Below are 12,831 nucleotides of genomic sequence, written 5' to 3' on the forward strand. Positions count from 1 at the left end.
CTGTCAGGAAAGAGAGACAATAAAATAGATGTTTTGTGTTAGAACAGTGAATCCATGCTAGGCAAGAACTAAACCAGGTTAGTAATAAGTGGGTTTAATAGAGGAAGAAGCAGCTTTAAATGAATAAAGCTGCAAAGTCTATAAACAACTGTTTGTACCTGGTCATTTGATATGCACAAAGAAAAGATATGCCAAACATCTGTTATTTGTTTTTCCTTGATTTCAGTAAAAAGCTTAAAAAAAACCCGCCCCGATTTTAAAAGAGCCATGCGCGTAAAAGCCGAGGGTTAAGCGCATGGCTGGGACTTGCACGAGCCATGTGCACTTCAGAACGGGCCCGGCCACCGGCGTAACACCCATTACAAAAAGAAATGCCAGGCCCTACAAAAGGGGTGGACTGGGGATGCGTGGTTTGAGTGGGGAGGGGCAGGGGGCGGGCTGGGGCAGCGCTATTAGTTGCTGACCCAGGAAAGCATGTGCCGGTAAGCAGCCGGCGCATGGAACTTACTACTACTCAAAGGAGCAGGTAAGTTAAAAAAAAAAAAAAAAAAAGTTTAATTAGGGTAGGTTTAGGGGTTGGGGAAGAGAGAGGAAGAGGTAGGAAGGGTAGGTATAGGGATAGGAAAGTCCAATTAAGGAGCAGACTGGGAAGGAACTGGGGGAGGCCCGATTGCGTCGCCACATGTATTTTAATAAAAAAAAACCCCTGTACATGCAGCAGGCTACCCACCCACCCGTACGTGCAGACATGAAAATCCAGCACGCATGTGACCGCAGGACTGATATTTTATAACATGCACCCCAAAGTGCACATGTTATAAAATAGCCTCGTCCATGTGGGAGCACTGGTCAGATGACCATGCGCACATGGACACGCATATGTTTTAAAATCTACCTTTTAAAGTCTATATAAGAAAAGAGTCAATGACTAAGTTAAGATGGCCATTGAAAGCAAAAATTAGGATCAAGCTTTTTAAAAGTGGTCTAAAAAAAGTGAGATTTTAGGCTGGATTTGAATCTGGTAATAAAGGGATCATGGCACCACAGTTTAGAAAGGTTATTCTAGTCATTTGATGCAGCAAGATGGAAGGTAAAGAGTCAAGATTTGGTGTCACCTATAAAAGTCTGCATTCTGAGCAGACTAAAAGTGGTTGTTTGAAATGTTTAATGATATTTTTGAAAATATGTCAAAATATGGACATTTATTTTATTTATTTGTTTTTATATACCGACGTTCATCAGGAACATCACATTGGTTTACAGTGTGATACACAAAGACACAGATAAAAGACAAAACAATCAGTTACATCAGAGTTGCCTTGATATTCAAATGTTTATGTCAGAATAAGAAACAAAGAAATTGATGGCACATAAGGATTGCAAGGCCTATCTAGTTCACCCATTTCCAATCAGTATTACAGACAGAGGGGGTCATTTTCTATTGCTTATCGCGTGCGATAGCTTGCTAGGGGTGGAGTCGGGGCGGCGTCGGGGCAGACTCCGCGATGTCTTCGTTGACAGCGATAAGGTAAGACACCTTATCGTCACCAGTAGTGCGCCGAATAACTACACTGTTTATGGTGTCACTATTTGGTGCGAAAGCCAGCAGCCGACGTACCGCAGTGGTGCGATGGCTGCCGGCTTTCCCAGGCTCACCGCCCCGCCCCCCCGTTTTTGCTGGATTCACCATTCTGCGGTAGAATGGTTAATCCAGGCCATAGTCTATCTAAACTCAGGGTTTATATTCATATCTACGGATCTTCTGTGATTACCCTATGCTTTCTTAATTGTATTTCTGCTTTTGCCTCTACCACTTTTACTGGGAGCCTGATCCATGTATGTTTTATACTTCCTGTGAGATAAATTTACTGAATTTACTCCTTTTTCATCTTATATCATGACTTCATTTTCTAGAACTTCCTTTCCACAGCAGAATCTTTGCTTGTAGCACATTTATTTATTTATATGTTTTTCCATTATGTTTCTTATTTTTGAATAATACTACCTTCTCAATCAGAAAGCCATCTAAAGTGGTGTACAGCTATCAACACAAAAATAAAATAAAAGTAATACAAACTTAATCTCCCCCAGAATCAATCATGCCATCAAAACATAGCAAAATCCAAATTAAAACATACCATAATAATCACAAAAAAACAATAAAACCATTAACAATCATAGGACTAGATTCATCATTTCGCTGGAGAAAAAGGGACATGGAGAGGCAAATGAGCAGCCAGCTGCATCGCAACATACAGTAACGCATGCGGCATTGCATTATCATTTGCAGCGATATCGGCCGCACTAGTCATTGTTGCTCCTGTATTGCCCCAGGAAAAGGTGTATTTCCCACAAAATTGCCCTTACTAGTGTGTGATAGTTTATCACATACAGCGCTGGCAGTCCCTAATCTCCCTAAACCATGCTCAGACTCATCTCTATTTTCTAATAAATTTTAAATTTGCATATGTGATTTGCAATAGGCCATTTTCACACACTTAACACGTGCAATAATGACCTATCACAAAATCATAAAGACTTCCATAGCATCATTTAAATCTCTTGAGGTATTTGAATAGTTCCATCACATTCTCCTTTCATTCCTCTCTTCTAGAGTATTCATATATAGGTCTTTATGTCTCATTTTATTGGACTTTTCATGCAAAGACTATAGCATTTTGAAAACCTTTAGCCATTTCACTTCTGTCTATCCTTTTGGAAGTGTGGACTCTAGAACTGCACCATACTCCAGTTGAGATCTCAACAATTATGTGTACAGAAGAATTATCACCTCCTTTTTTTCCTAGTGGTAATGCCTCTGTCTAGCCTAGCATTCCTCCTGCTCTCATCACTGTCTTGTCAGACTCTTTCAATACCTTGAGATAATAAAAAATTATTACCCTGAGAGCTTTCTCTTGGTTTGGACCTGATTGTCTTCAACTTGAAATTCTGCACTTCAATTACATGACTACACTTTTTTGAATTATGTTTATGGAAAAGCCATAAATCTTAATTGGCAAACTTTTGACCACTCCTAGAGGTTTCTTAGATCACTCCTCATTTTTCGTCCCTTCTATAGTATCCATTCTTTTACTGATCTTTTGTATAATGAAATCTGTTTTAAGACAGACCTTTCTTACCAGCCTTCTACATTATATTTTATATAAATATTGAACAAGTCACAGGACTGATGGCTCAGGTACTCTACTAATAACCCCCATGTGATTTCTTCATGAATTTATATCCTCATCTATGCCCATTCACCTATATAAATGCCAAGATACCTGAACAAAGCACTCTTGAAATGAGCATGCTCTAGAAGAGGGGTTGGCAACTCTGGTCCTTGAGTGCCAGAAACAGGTCTGGCTTTTAAGATATCCACAATAAATATGTACTGTGTGTGGTATAAATTGCATGCACTGTTTCTATTATATGCAAATATATTTCATGTATATTCATTGTAGATATCCTGATGATCAGAATTGCCACCCCATGATCAAAAAGGTAAGTCAAACAACCAAGTAACCCTTAAACAGTCTGTATATTATCATGCATCTCAAATGAACAAAAATGCTAAATACTAAATATATGGACATAAAATCATCAGCTTGGACCTGAAAGGTATGTGTATATTAATTAAACCTCAAAATAACAGGACATACCCCAAATCAGGGATATGCAGAATTCAAGACTGACAGACTTCAGCAAAATCCTCCTTTTCTTAAAGTGAAAGACTAGTTACTGACAACATCTACAACAGATCCCTGGAAATGGAATTACAGGTTTACGCAATCTGTTTTGAATTTTCAAGTATTATGGATTTCCTTCATATTTGTTTGAGTGTTGCTGACAATCATAGGAAAAAATATCCAACAGACGTTTGCTGCACATCTTGGAGGAGTTGACATATGTAGTTGAAATGGACTAGACAAAAATCCACTGGTTGTAAATAATCTCAGATTAGTATACATATACCTACCTAAAAGATATGCATGGTATTATGAATCCCAAAAATATAAAAATGATTTCACAACTTATATCAAGTGCAATCCATATATCAACAACCAACCCCAAGATTCCCACATAATGACATGTAAAGCAAAGTTTCACCAAGCAAACCACAATGATCACAGAAAAACAAACCCCAAAATACAAAAAGGCACTCTCATCATTCCCATAATCCAGATTAAATGTATATATATAAGTTTTTATAAGTTACTTAGGAGACAGATGATTTAGCTATTGTATCTTATTACATTTAGCTACAAATCAGTTAAGGACTTGATCTGATTTGTCTATTATGGTTCAGATGTTTTCCAGTATACAAAGTTCAAATATGATAAGCTGCATCTTCCATAAGATAGCATGATAATGATCAAGGTTTATTGTTACATAAACTCATATTATGTTAGGTTAAAAGATCATTGAAGGACCATTGAATGAAGCTCTATTCTAAATGCTTAAAGCTTTCTCTATATGATAATCAAGATGAATATAACAATATGAAGTACAAAGAAAAAAAATCCTATTCAACCTAAGATATGGTGACCATGTTATATCAATAGATGGGAATTGATCCCCACAGTATACCTACCCATCACTCTGTTTCCTACAAAAGTATACCCAGTTTTCATTATAGCATAGGATTTTTTTCTCTCTAATTCAAATTTACAGTTAGAGTTGCATATACATTGTATTACTGCATTGTCCTGATATAAGTTTTGAAAACTTCATATAAAATATTATGCTCCCATAAATGCACTGAAAACATAGGCATGAAAACTGCTTACCTATCAAACAAATTAATGGCACTAGCATTCATTAATATTTTATACTGCTAGAGGAAATGGAATGACATACAGAATGCAGTATTTAAAATAACCAGCAAACTTTTATTGACACGAAAAGTTGGAAACCATTGTCATCCAAGTGTAAACCATCAAGTTATGTAATTGACATGCTTTACACTCCAGCCATCTTGCACACAATTTAATGGCATTTTTGTTACGGCCCCGGTCGCCGCGTTGGCAACCGGGTCCTTACCTCCTCAGCGGGGTCCGGGGTCCTGCCGTGAGCCGCGGGATCCGGGGCCGGCCTGGCCGCATGGCGACGGTCTTGCCTCGTGGGAGACGCCGAGTCCCGCAGATGACTCCTCCCCCGGAGGGGAACGCGCGCGCGCGCGCGAGGGCCGGCCTTTTGACAGTCCAGCACCCGGATGTGCTGAACCGCCCCCTGGATGATGTCAGCACAGGCGGGGGATTTAAGTCGGCTCCAGCCCTTCCTGCTTTGCCTTGCAACGAGGTCACTTCTGTGAGTTAGTTGCTGTTCCAGGTTCTCCTGTTCCTGCTTGCCAGTTTCAGCGTTCCTGTTCTGATTCCTGCTGCTTGCCTCGACCACGGTTTGTCCTTCGCTTCTGATTCCTGCTGCCTGCCTTGACCACGGATTGACTCTCGCTTCTGATTCCTGCTGCCTGCCTTGACCACGGATTGACTCCCGCTTCTGATTCCTGCTGCCTGCCTTGACCACGGATTGACTCTCGCTTCTGATTCCAGCTGCCTGCCTTGATCACGGTCTGTCTTCACCTTTTCTCCTGCCTTCACTCCTGTTCCAGTTCCGGTCCGGGTTTCCTTCCACGCCAGCCTCTCTCCTAAGTCCCAGCGGTCCGGGTCCCTACGGGCTCCTCCTGGGGGGACCTCGGACTTCCAGGGCGAAGTCACCTAAGTCCTAGCGACCCGGGCATTCACAGCTCCTCTGGGAGCGTCACGGGTTTCCAGGCAAAGAGCTTTCCATGGCTGTGCGTGTCTGCCTCCCGACCGCCTCCCAACGACGGTCGGCCTAAGGATCCACTTCCGGATTACAACAATTTTATGTTGACTGCAAACATTGGGCCATATTTACCAAGGCTATCGCACGCCTGCACTACCTAAATCGGGGCGGAGTCGGCCCCGGAAGAGGAGGAGTCAGGGCATCACAGGGGCCGACTCCGTGAAGACGGTGCCGCCAGCGAAAAGGTAAGGGCCTTTTTGTGTCCTATTTTGCGCCCAATAACTACACCTTTTATGGTGGTGCTATTGGGTGCAAAACGGGCAGCGATCGCACCACGGTGGTGTGATCGCTGCTGGCTATCACAGGACCACCCCCCCGGGTCGACCCCCCCGCCCCCCATTAGAGCATTTTTCTAAAGTATCACAGGCCTGCGATTCTTTAGAAATGAGGACCATTGACAGGAACATGAGAGAAAAGAATGACAGAGTTCTGTACTACTTTGCTAAGTTCTTAAAACTTCTTCTAAATTCTGTGTTCATATCATGACAACACATTTGGATAGCAGTTTTCAAAGGAATTTGCCCAGGTAACTAATTATCTTGATAGATGCACTGGGCTGAAAATTACCCTTTCTTCAGCAGCTAAATCTAGCTTCTGAACTTCAACAGAAAACTAGATTTTGCTATGGGAAAATGGGGTAAGACCATGGGTAGATTGAGAGTGGGGGAAGGAAAGTAAGCATGGGGATTTACAGCTGCAGTAAAACAGATACTCTTTGCTGGCCACAGTATCAAAAAGGAAACATCATGGGGAGTTTCCCTTTGAAAATTAACTTGCAGGTCTATGGATTTGTTGAACTGCAAACTACCCAGGTTCTTTAAATTTTGCCCCATTAGAGAGTAATACCAATGTTCATATTTATTCTCGGTTTTTGATAGAAAACGCATTATAAAATATTGTATTTTTGGTTGGGCATCCTTCCATTCCAGGACTAATGGTTAGATGTACAAACTTGACAAAAAAGTCTTCAAAGTAATCTGACATACTTTCAAGCATTTTCAAGTTTCACCAAGTTAGTTCTCCCAACGTTTTAAAAAGTCTAATGTGGATTCACACAAATAAATGAATGTATGTTTGATTGTGAATGAATTTGTTGATTCACATAAATCTGCGAAAGGATGATGTGATCTATTTCTTCAGATTATCAAGCCTGTTTAAATTTTGGTAAATTTGCTTGGGTTTTTCCCAGAATCACCTCAAAATCATCAAAATTTCCTGGTGAATCTAGAGAAAATCTGAAAATTACATGAAATTCAAAACCAGTCTGAAATTTGCCTGGTTTGATTTTCACCTTGTCCTCAAATTATTTGCATATCTCTACTAATGGAAGCATGCTTAGGATTCTTTTTCAGGGCACATCCTATAGACAAAAACTATCATAAAAAATCCTAATTTAATAAGGACTTAACCATATTCACAATTAGTAGCATAATTTTGAGATTTTCTTGCCTCTAGCTGCAGACAAGTCCAAAAGAGAAGCACATACAATAGACAGCTCAAGTAGTCAATAGAGTTGTTGTTTTGACAGAAACAGAGAACACTGAGAATCAGGCCAAAATATTTTCAAAAATAGGCCCAAGCATGCTCACAGGCAAGAAAGAAAGAATTATCTTAATTGAAAGAGCCATGAAGACTCCTTTATATTTTATTTAGACTATTTTCAAAAGGCAAAAATTGTTTAAAATGCAGGTAGACTCTTTGCAACCTTTATTTATTTATGTCCAGGCACTATTCAGCCATGGGCATTACAAAAAAGATAGTGAACTTTTTAGTTACTGGAGGCTATAGGTAGGATGGGTATTTGTCTATGGCAAGAATTCTACACTTTGGTATCGGCCTGGTCAAGTGTGGGTTTTCAGAATACAAGCTCTTGGACAATGTGCACAAGGGCCTAATTCACCAAGGTATTTTCCCATAGACACAGAATGGGAGAAAAATCTTAGTGAATCAGGCCATAAGTTAAATATTTTGGTTACTCTAAAAGCCAGATCCATTAGTATCCTTGAGGACTGGATGGAGAACCCCTGATCTAAGGTGTGCCCAAGACAAACATAGATATAAGATACAATCTTTGCAGTTAGTATTGTCATTCCATCACTGTTTATGAAAACTCTTCTTTGGATACAAAAATAAGCTTAATAAGGTTAGAAGAAAAAAGATTTTCTTACAAAAATATGTGGTAGAATGATACATTGTGTTCTACCTTTGATCGCATGCTGTGCAGAATAAGCAGATAGCATAAAGAACATCACTTACATAATTGATTAGGGCAGGAAAGTCTTACACTACTGAATTAGAGCCAGAGGACATCACAATATGCCCCAGCTGCTGCATGCACTGTAGTCATAAAAAAGCTCTCAACTGGATTTCAGGAAAGGTATTGATTAAGGGCTCTATAACATCTCTCCTTGGCTATTAAGCCTCATGGCAAGCAATGCTTCTAGATAGGAGGAGTATTTCAGTATTGGAGATGTGATCAGTCCTTTCTACAGATTCATATTTAATAGCATTATTAAATATTTTTCAGCTTTACTTAGCTAATATGCAGTATTACTGAAACATGGTAGAAATGACATACTGTGCCCCCCAAAAAAAAAAAATCATGGATGTGGAAGGCAGTATCTGAAAAGTGAAACAGATAGTCTCATAAAAGGAAAAAGAAGCTAAGATACTTTAGCTGATCAGTAGAGATGACTCAACATGCTTAGTCATTTTTTATCTGTTACAAATTTATTAATTTGAAATATTAACAGGGCAACAATTTTTATAAACTGGCTAGTTATTAGTTAATGAGAAAATAACTAAAGGGCATTTTTTTTTCCATTGAATAGTTTTCATATGGGTTAGATACTTTAATTCAATGAGAATTATTTGGTTTAGAATCATTTTCCATTGAATTTTCTGAAATAGCTATCATGTCTCTCTCTCTCTTCATATATATATATAAATATATATTATATGGCACGGTAAAAAAACCTCATTTCTGAATAACTTTGTACTTGTTCCCTAGAATATTATAGCAGATATATTGGTATATATTATTTAAATATATCATTAAGATATAACAAATTGACAGCATATAAATTTACATTGATCAAATGAAGCATTTCTTCCCTCCCTCACACCCTAAGTAACATGCACAGGGGTCTGCCTCTTCTCTGCTGAAATATTAGACAGCAGTCTGTCAGATTTTGTCTGTATTCACATGGTACACCAGGATCCATGACTCTCATTTTAATAGAAACTGAGCAGTGGGTTGTAAGAGAAAGAGACATCCATTTCTGAAAACAGGGAAGCTCTTGAACAGGCTCTTCTTTATAGCTTTAATCAATTGATGGACAAAGTAAATGATACATTTATTTCCCTAGAGTCATTCTATTGTACACATACTGATGTTTAAAAAAAAAATAAAATAAAATAACACACACACACCATCTCTTCCTTTTTTTTACTCAGCCATAACCTTCAAAAAATGTAAATGACTCAGTAAAGTGCCTCTATGTTTAAAAAAAATGCCAGATGTTCTCAAAATTCAAGTCCTTCTTTATATAATCCCTTTAATTTTCTTTTAATGATAAGCCACCCTATCACTGTGCTCACACAGGGTCAATTTCTGCTGGATTTGCACCTTCCTTTCATCCCATAATAATAAAGCAATAGCCTTTTTTTTTTTTTTTTAAAGCCACACGCTGCCCTAAATGATATTTAGCCCAATGTCTTAAGCAGGTTCTGCTGGTACATCTACAGCTCATGACGATTGCTACTGCTGCTGATTCCATTACCATTTACTGATTTTGTAGGGGTGGAGGGTCCTGCCAGCAGCTTATTATTTATTTATCAGGTTGCTATTCACATCTTCACAGTCTGAGCGGTGCCGGGAAAAAAGGGACTTGAGAGAGAATTTATATTAGAGAGAAAAACAAAAAATGAGTTGGAATGGAAAAGAAGCATAACCACAAAGCAGTATTTAAATTAGGATTATTTCTTTTTCAAAATACTGACCCTGTGTCTAGTAGTTCCAGCCACCGATCAAAAGTCATTGATCAGATAAGAAGTTACAAGATACAGATTTTAGCACAGAGATACGAGTGCTCAGCATCTGTACCCTCTAGAAAGAGGTTTTTTTTCATTTGAACATCTTCATATGATATAACATCTCTTTACAATTCTCCTAAGAGGTGATCTTTAGGACTAGAATATGAATTCTCTATCTCTCACTCTCTCTCTGTCAAGAGCATGGAGATAACACAACCTTAAAAGAAAAACCCTAGCTCAGATTTCTCCTGTACCCTAGCCAAACACTGGTGAAGCAAGTTATTGCCTTGTTTGCCATTCTGATTTAGTGACAGCTTCTTCCAATTTACAGTCTTCCTGCTCTGTCAATTCACACCACCAGTTTCTCTGCATATGAGTGCTCTGTCCTGTGGCTCATCAGCATATAGGTCGAATGAAATAAACTGGGAATAGCCAAATATTATAACAAAAATCCTGCAGCAGAACAGAAATAGATACTCACAGAAAATGTCACTGGCTTTAAGCTATACATTAAACCACAGCAAACCATTAAGGCTCTTTCAAATTTGGTAAAAGAAAATATAAGACATTGACAATTCTGTTGAAATCCTTCTTCACAACTTATAATGAGAGGATATGCCATTGTCCTTAATAACCTTCCAAGGTTAAGAAACATTTTCCAGATAGAAAACTATTTTTTCAGAATAAGCCAGTATCCCAAATTGCTTTTATTAAACAGCAACAAGATTCTTGGAATAAACTGAACATTTCTGAGCAAGTCTAACAACGCTATGAATGATTTAACACTGTGAATATCATTAAGCAATGAAGAGGTGAGATAGTTCTTTAAATTTCAGTGTTTCATTGCAGTTTTGAAAGACATTGGCCAACATTTTACATCTATCCTTTGGACTATACAAATGTATTGGGAGGAGGCGGTGGAGGGGGTTTAATAAAAAAAAAAAATCCAAAATACTGTCTTAAGGGAATATGACTCCTTTATTTATTTATTTATTTAGTTAGTTAGTTATTTGATTTCTATTCCACATTTTGTCTTGGTCTATAAATATTAACTATTTTCAAAGGGAAGAAAGTTCAGTTAAATATATTCTCTGTTCCTTGGTACTGAAATATACAAGTAGAGCTTTTTTTTTTTAAAGAAACCACTCTTAAATTAGTCTCAAAGACTTTTGCACATTATCAGTGGATAGCTAAAAACAATCAGTCACAAAATCAACTGAATCACAATAGCCACAAAATCAATTACAGTAGATTGCGGATAGAAAGTAAAAAAAATGTGCTCATCAGTATCCTGGCTATTCAGTTTTTTATCGTACCTATTTATCTTTCTTTAAATAATCTGTGGAGGATCTTTCCCTAGAATGGAAAATGTTTAGCAGCACTATTAGTTCATATGTTCATTACACAAATTCCCATTGTAAGGAACAAAGCAATTTAATGATTTCACAAATGTATGCAGCAACTGTGATTTCTTCATAGTCCTGCAAAGCTTTCAGTGTTCCTCTATACTTTTGGGAAACTAGAACATACTTCTTTACGTATAGGAAGAGCAGCTAGTATATGTCTCAAAATCAGGCTGCTCAGGAATAAAAGGGGAACAGAAAATAATGCTTATTTACTTACGGAATCGGGGGATGGTGATAGTTTCTGGTGTTGTGGTAGACTCCTGAAAACGAGATAATGTCCAGGATGGTGCAGAGTCATGAAGATAAATTTTATAGGAAGAGGTAGAATATGCCGCAGTGGGCCAAGTGGGCATTGGCTGGGTAGTGGGGGTCCCTAGATGTGGGCGAGCAACAAAAGTAGTTGAGCTAAAGGGGACAGTGGTGGATATAATGGTAGGAGGGGCAGCTGAATGCCGCACAGTCGTGGTTCTGGGGCTTGTCCGGATAGGAATTCTGGCTCCTGGAATACGTACAGGTGCCCTGGTTGTTGTGGTTAATCGAGTACTTATTTGATTGGGTGTCCTTGTTGTGGTGGTTGTAGTTGTGGTTTCCATGTTTTTTGGGTATGAGCTGGGTTTTGAAAGGAAAAAGGGGTCCTGCCCAATACCTTTAGAATCCATCAAATCAGTCGGGACATAATCCTTAACAGAACCCACCACAATCCATTTCAGAAGCATTAGACTGAGCCCCAAGCCAATGAATCCAATTAAGAGAGGCACCACACATAGCCACGTTTGTTGCCGGTTCCAGACAATGCAGTCACTACACCGCACCTCCCTGGGGTTAGGCGCCCCATCCTGTTCCTCCGTGGAGTTGCCACCTGCCGCCTCATCAGCAGCTGCCGGGCGCACAGGTGGTGATGTTGAGGCAGCCCCTTCACTCATCATATATTTCTTTCACCCCCCAAAAAAGACATTAGTAACAAGAAGCTTGACGATCAGCATTAAAATCCTGGGGAAAAAGCAATCAATAAATCAGTATTACAGTCAATTAGCGAAGGAACGTTTCTCCATCAAAAAGAGCTCCTCATGCAATCTCCCCAAGCAGATGCTGATTCAGCTAAAACCTGCTATCCATCTTTTGCTTTAACATTATATGCATCCGTTTCTGTTTGCACTTCCTTTCCCTTCTTTCCACAATCCTCTTTTCCATGTAAGTCACAAAGCACAGTCTCCTGGTCTCATATCAAGCATCCTTTTTCCCAGAAATGACAAGCTACATTCCAACACAGGGAAGCGGTCTTCTCTCTCGCTTTTCCTTTTTTCTATCCAAAGAACAGATGCACCAGCATTCCTCGGCTGCTTCTTTGAGAGGCGACGGAGCAGCAAAATGCACCTGTTATTCAGCAGCCCCTGCAGCCAACCCTTGGCCAGCACTTTAAGAAAGACCAATCCGAAAGCAGTGTTGAGCCGAGACAGAGCTTTCTACAGCAGCAGCGGAAGGAGCACCAGCATGGACCCTTAATATATCCCGAAAGCAAAATTCAAAAAGAAAAGAAAAAAGAAAGAAGCAGTAGATCCGAACC

General features: G+C 39.2%; 1 protein-coding gene across 3 annotated transcripts in view; it reads right to left on the reverse strand.

The window, feature by feature from the left end:
* NRG3 (neuregulin 3) overlaps positions 1-12,190 on the reverse strand; it is a 1,991,595-nt gene extending 1,979,405 nt beyond the window's left edge. For all 3 annotated transcript variants that reach the window (XM_029609451.1, XM_029609452.1, XM_029609450.1), the window contains exon 1: positions 11,485-12,190. In XM_029609451.1, the coding sequence (XP_029465311.1) occupies positions 11,485-12,190 (706 nt within the window). The remainder of the gene's footprint in view (positions 1-11,484) is intronic.
* Positions 12,191-12,831: the final 641 nt, after the last annotated feature.

Source organism: Rhinatrema bivittatum, chromosome 7, assembly GCF_901001135.1.
Source record: "Rhinatrema bivittatum chromosome 7, aRhiBiv1.1, whole genome shotgun sequence".
NCBI lineage: Eukaryota > Metazoa > Chordata > Amphibia > Gymnophiona > Rhinatrematidae > Rhinatrema > Rhinatrema bivittatum.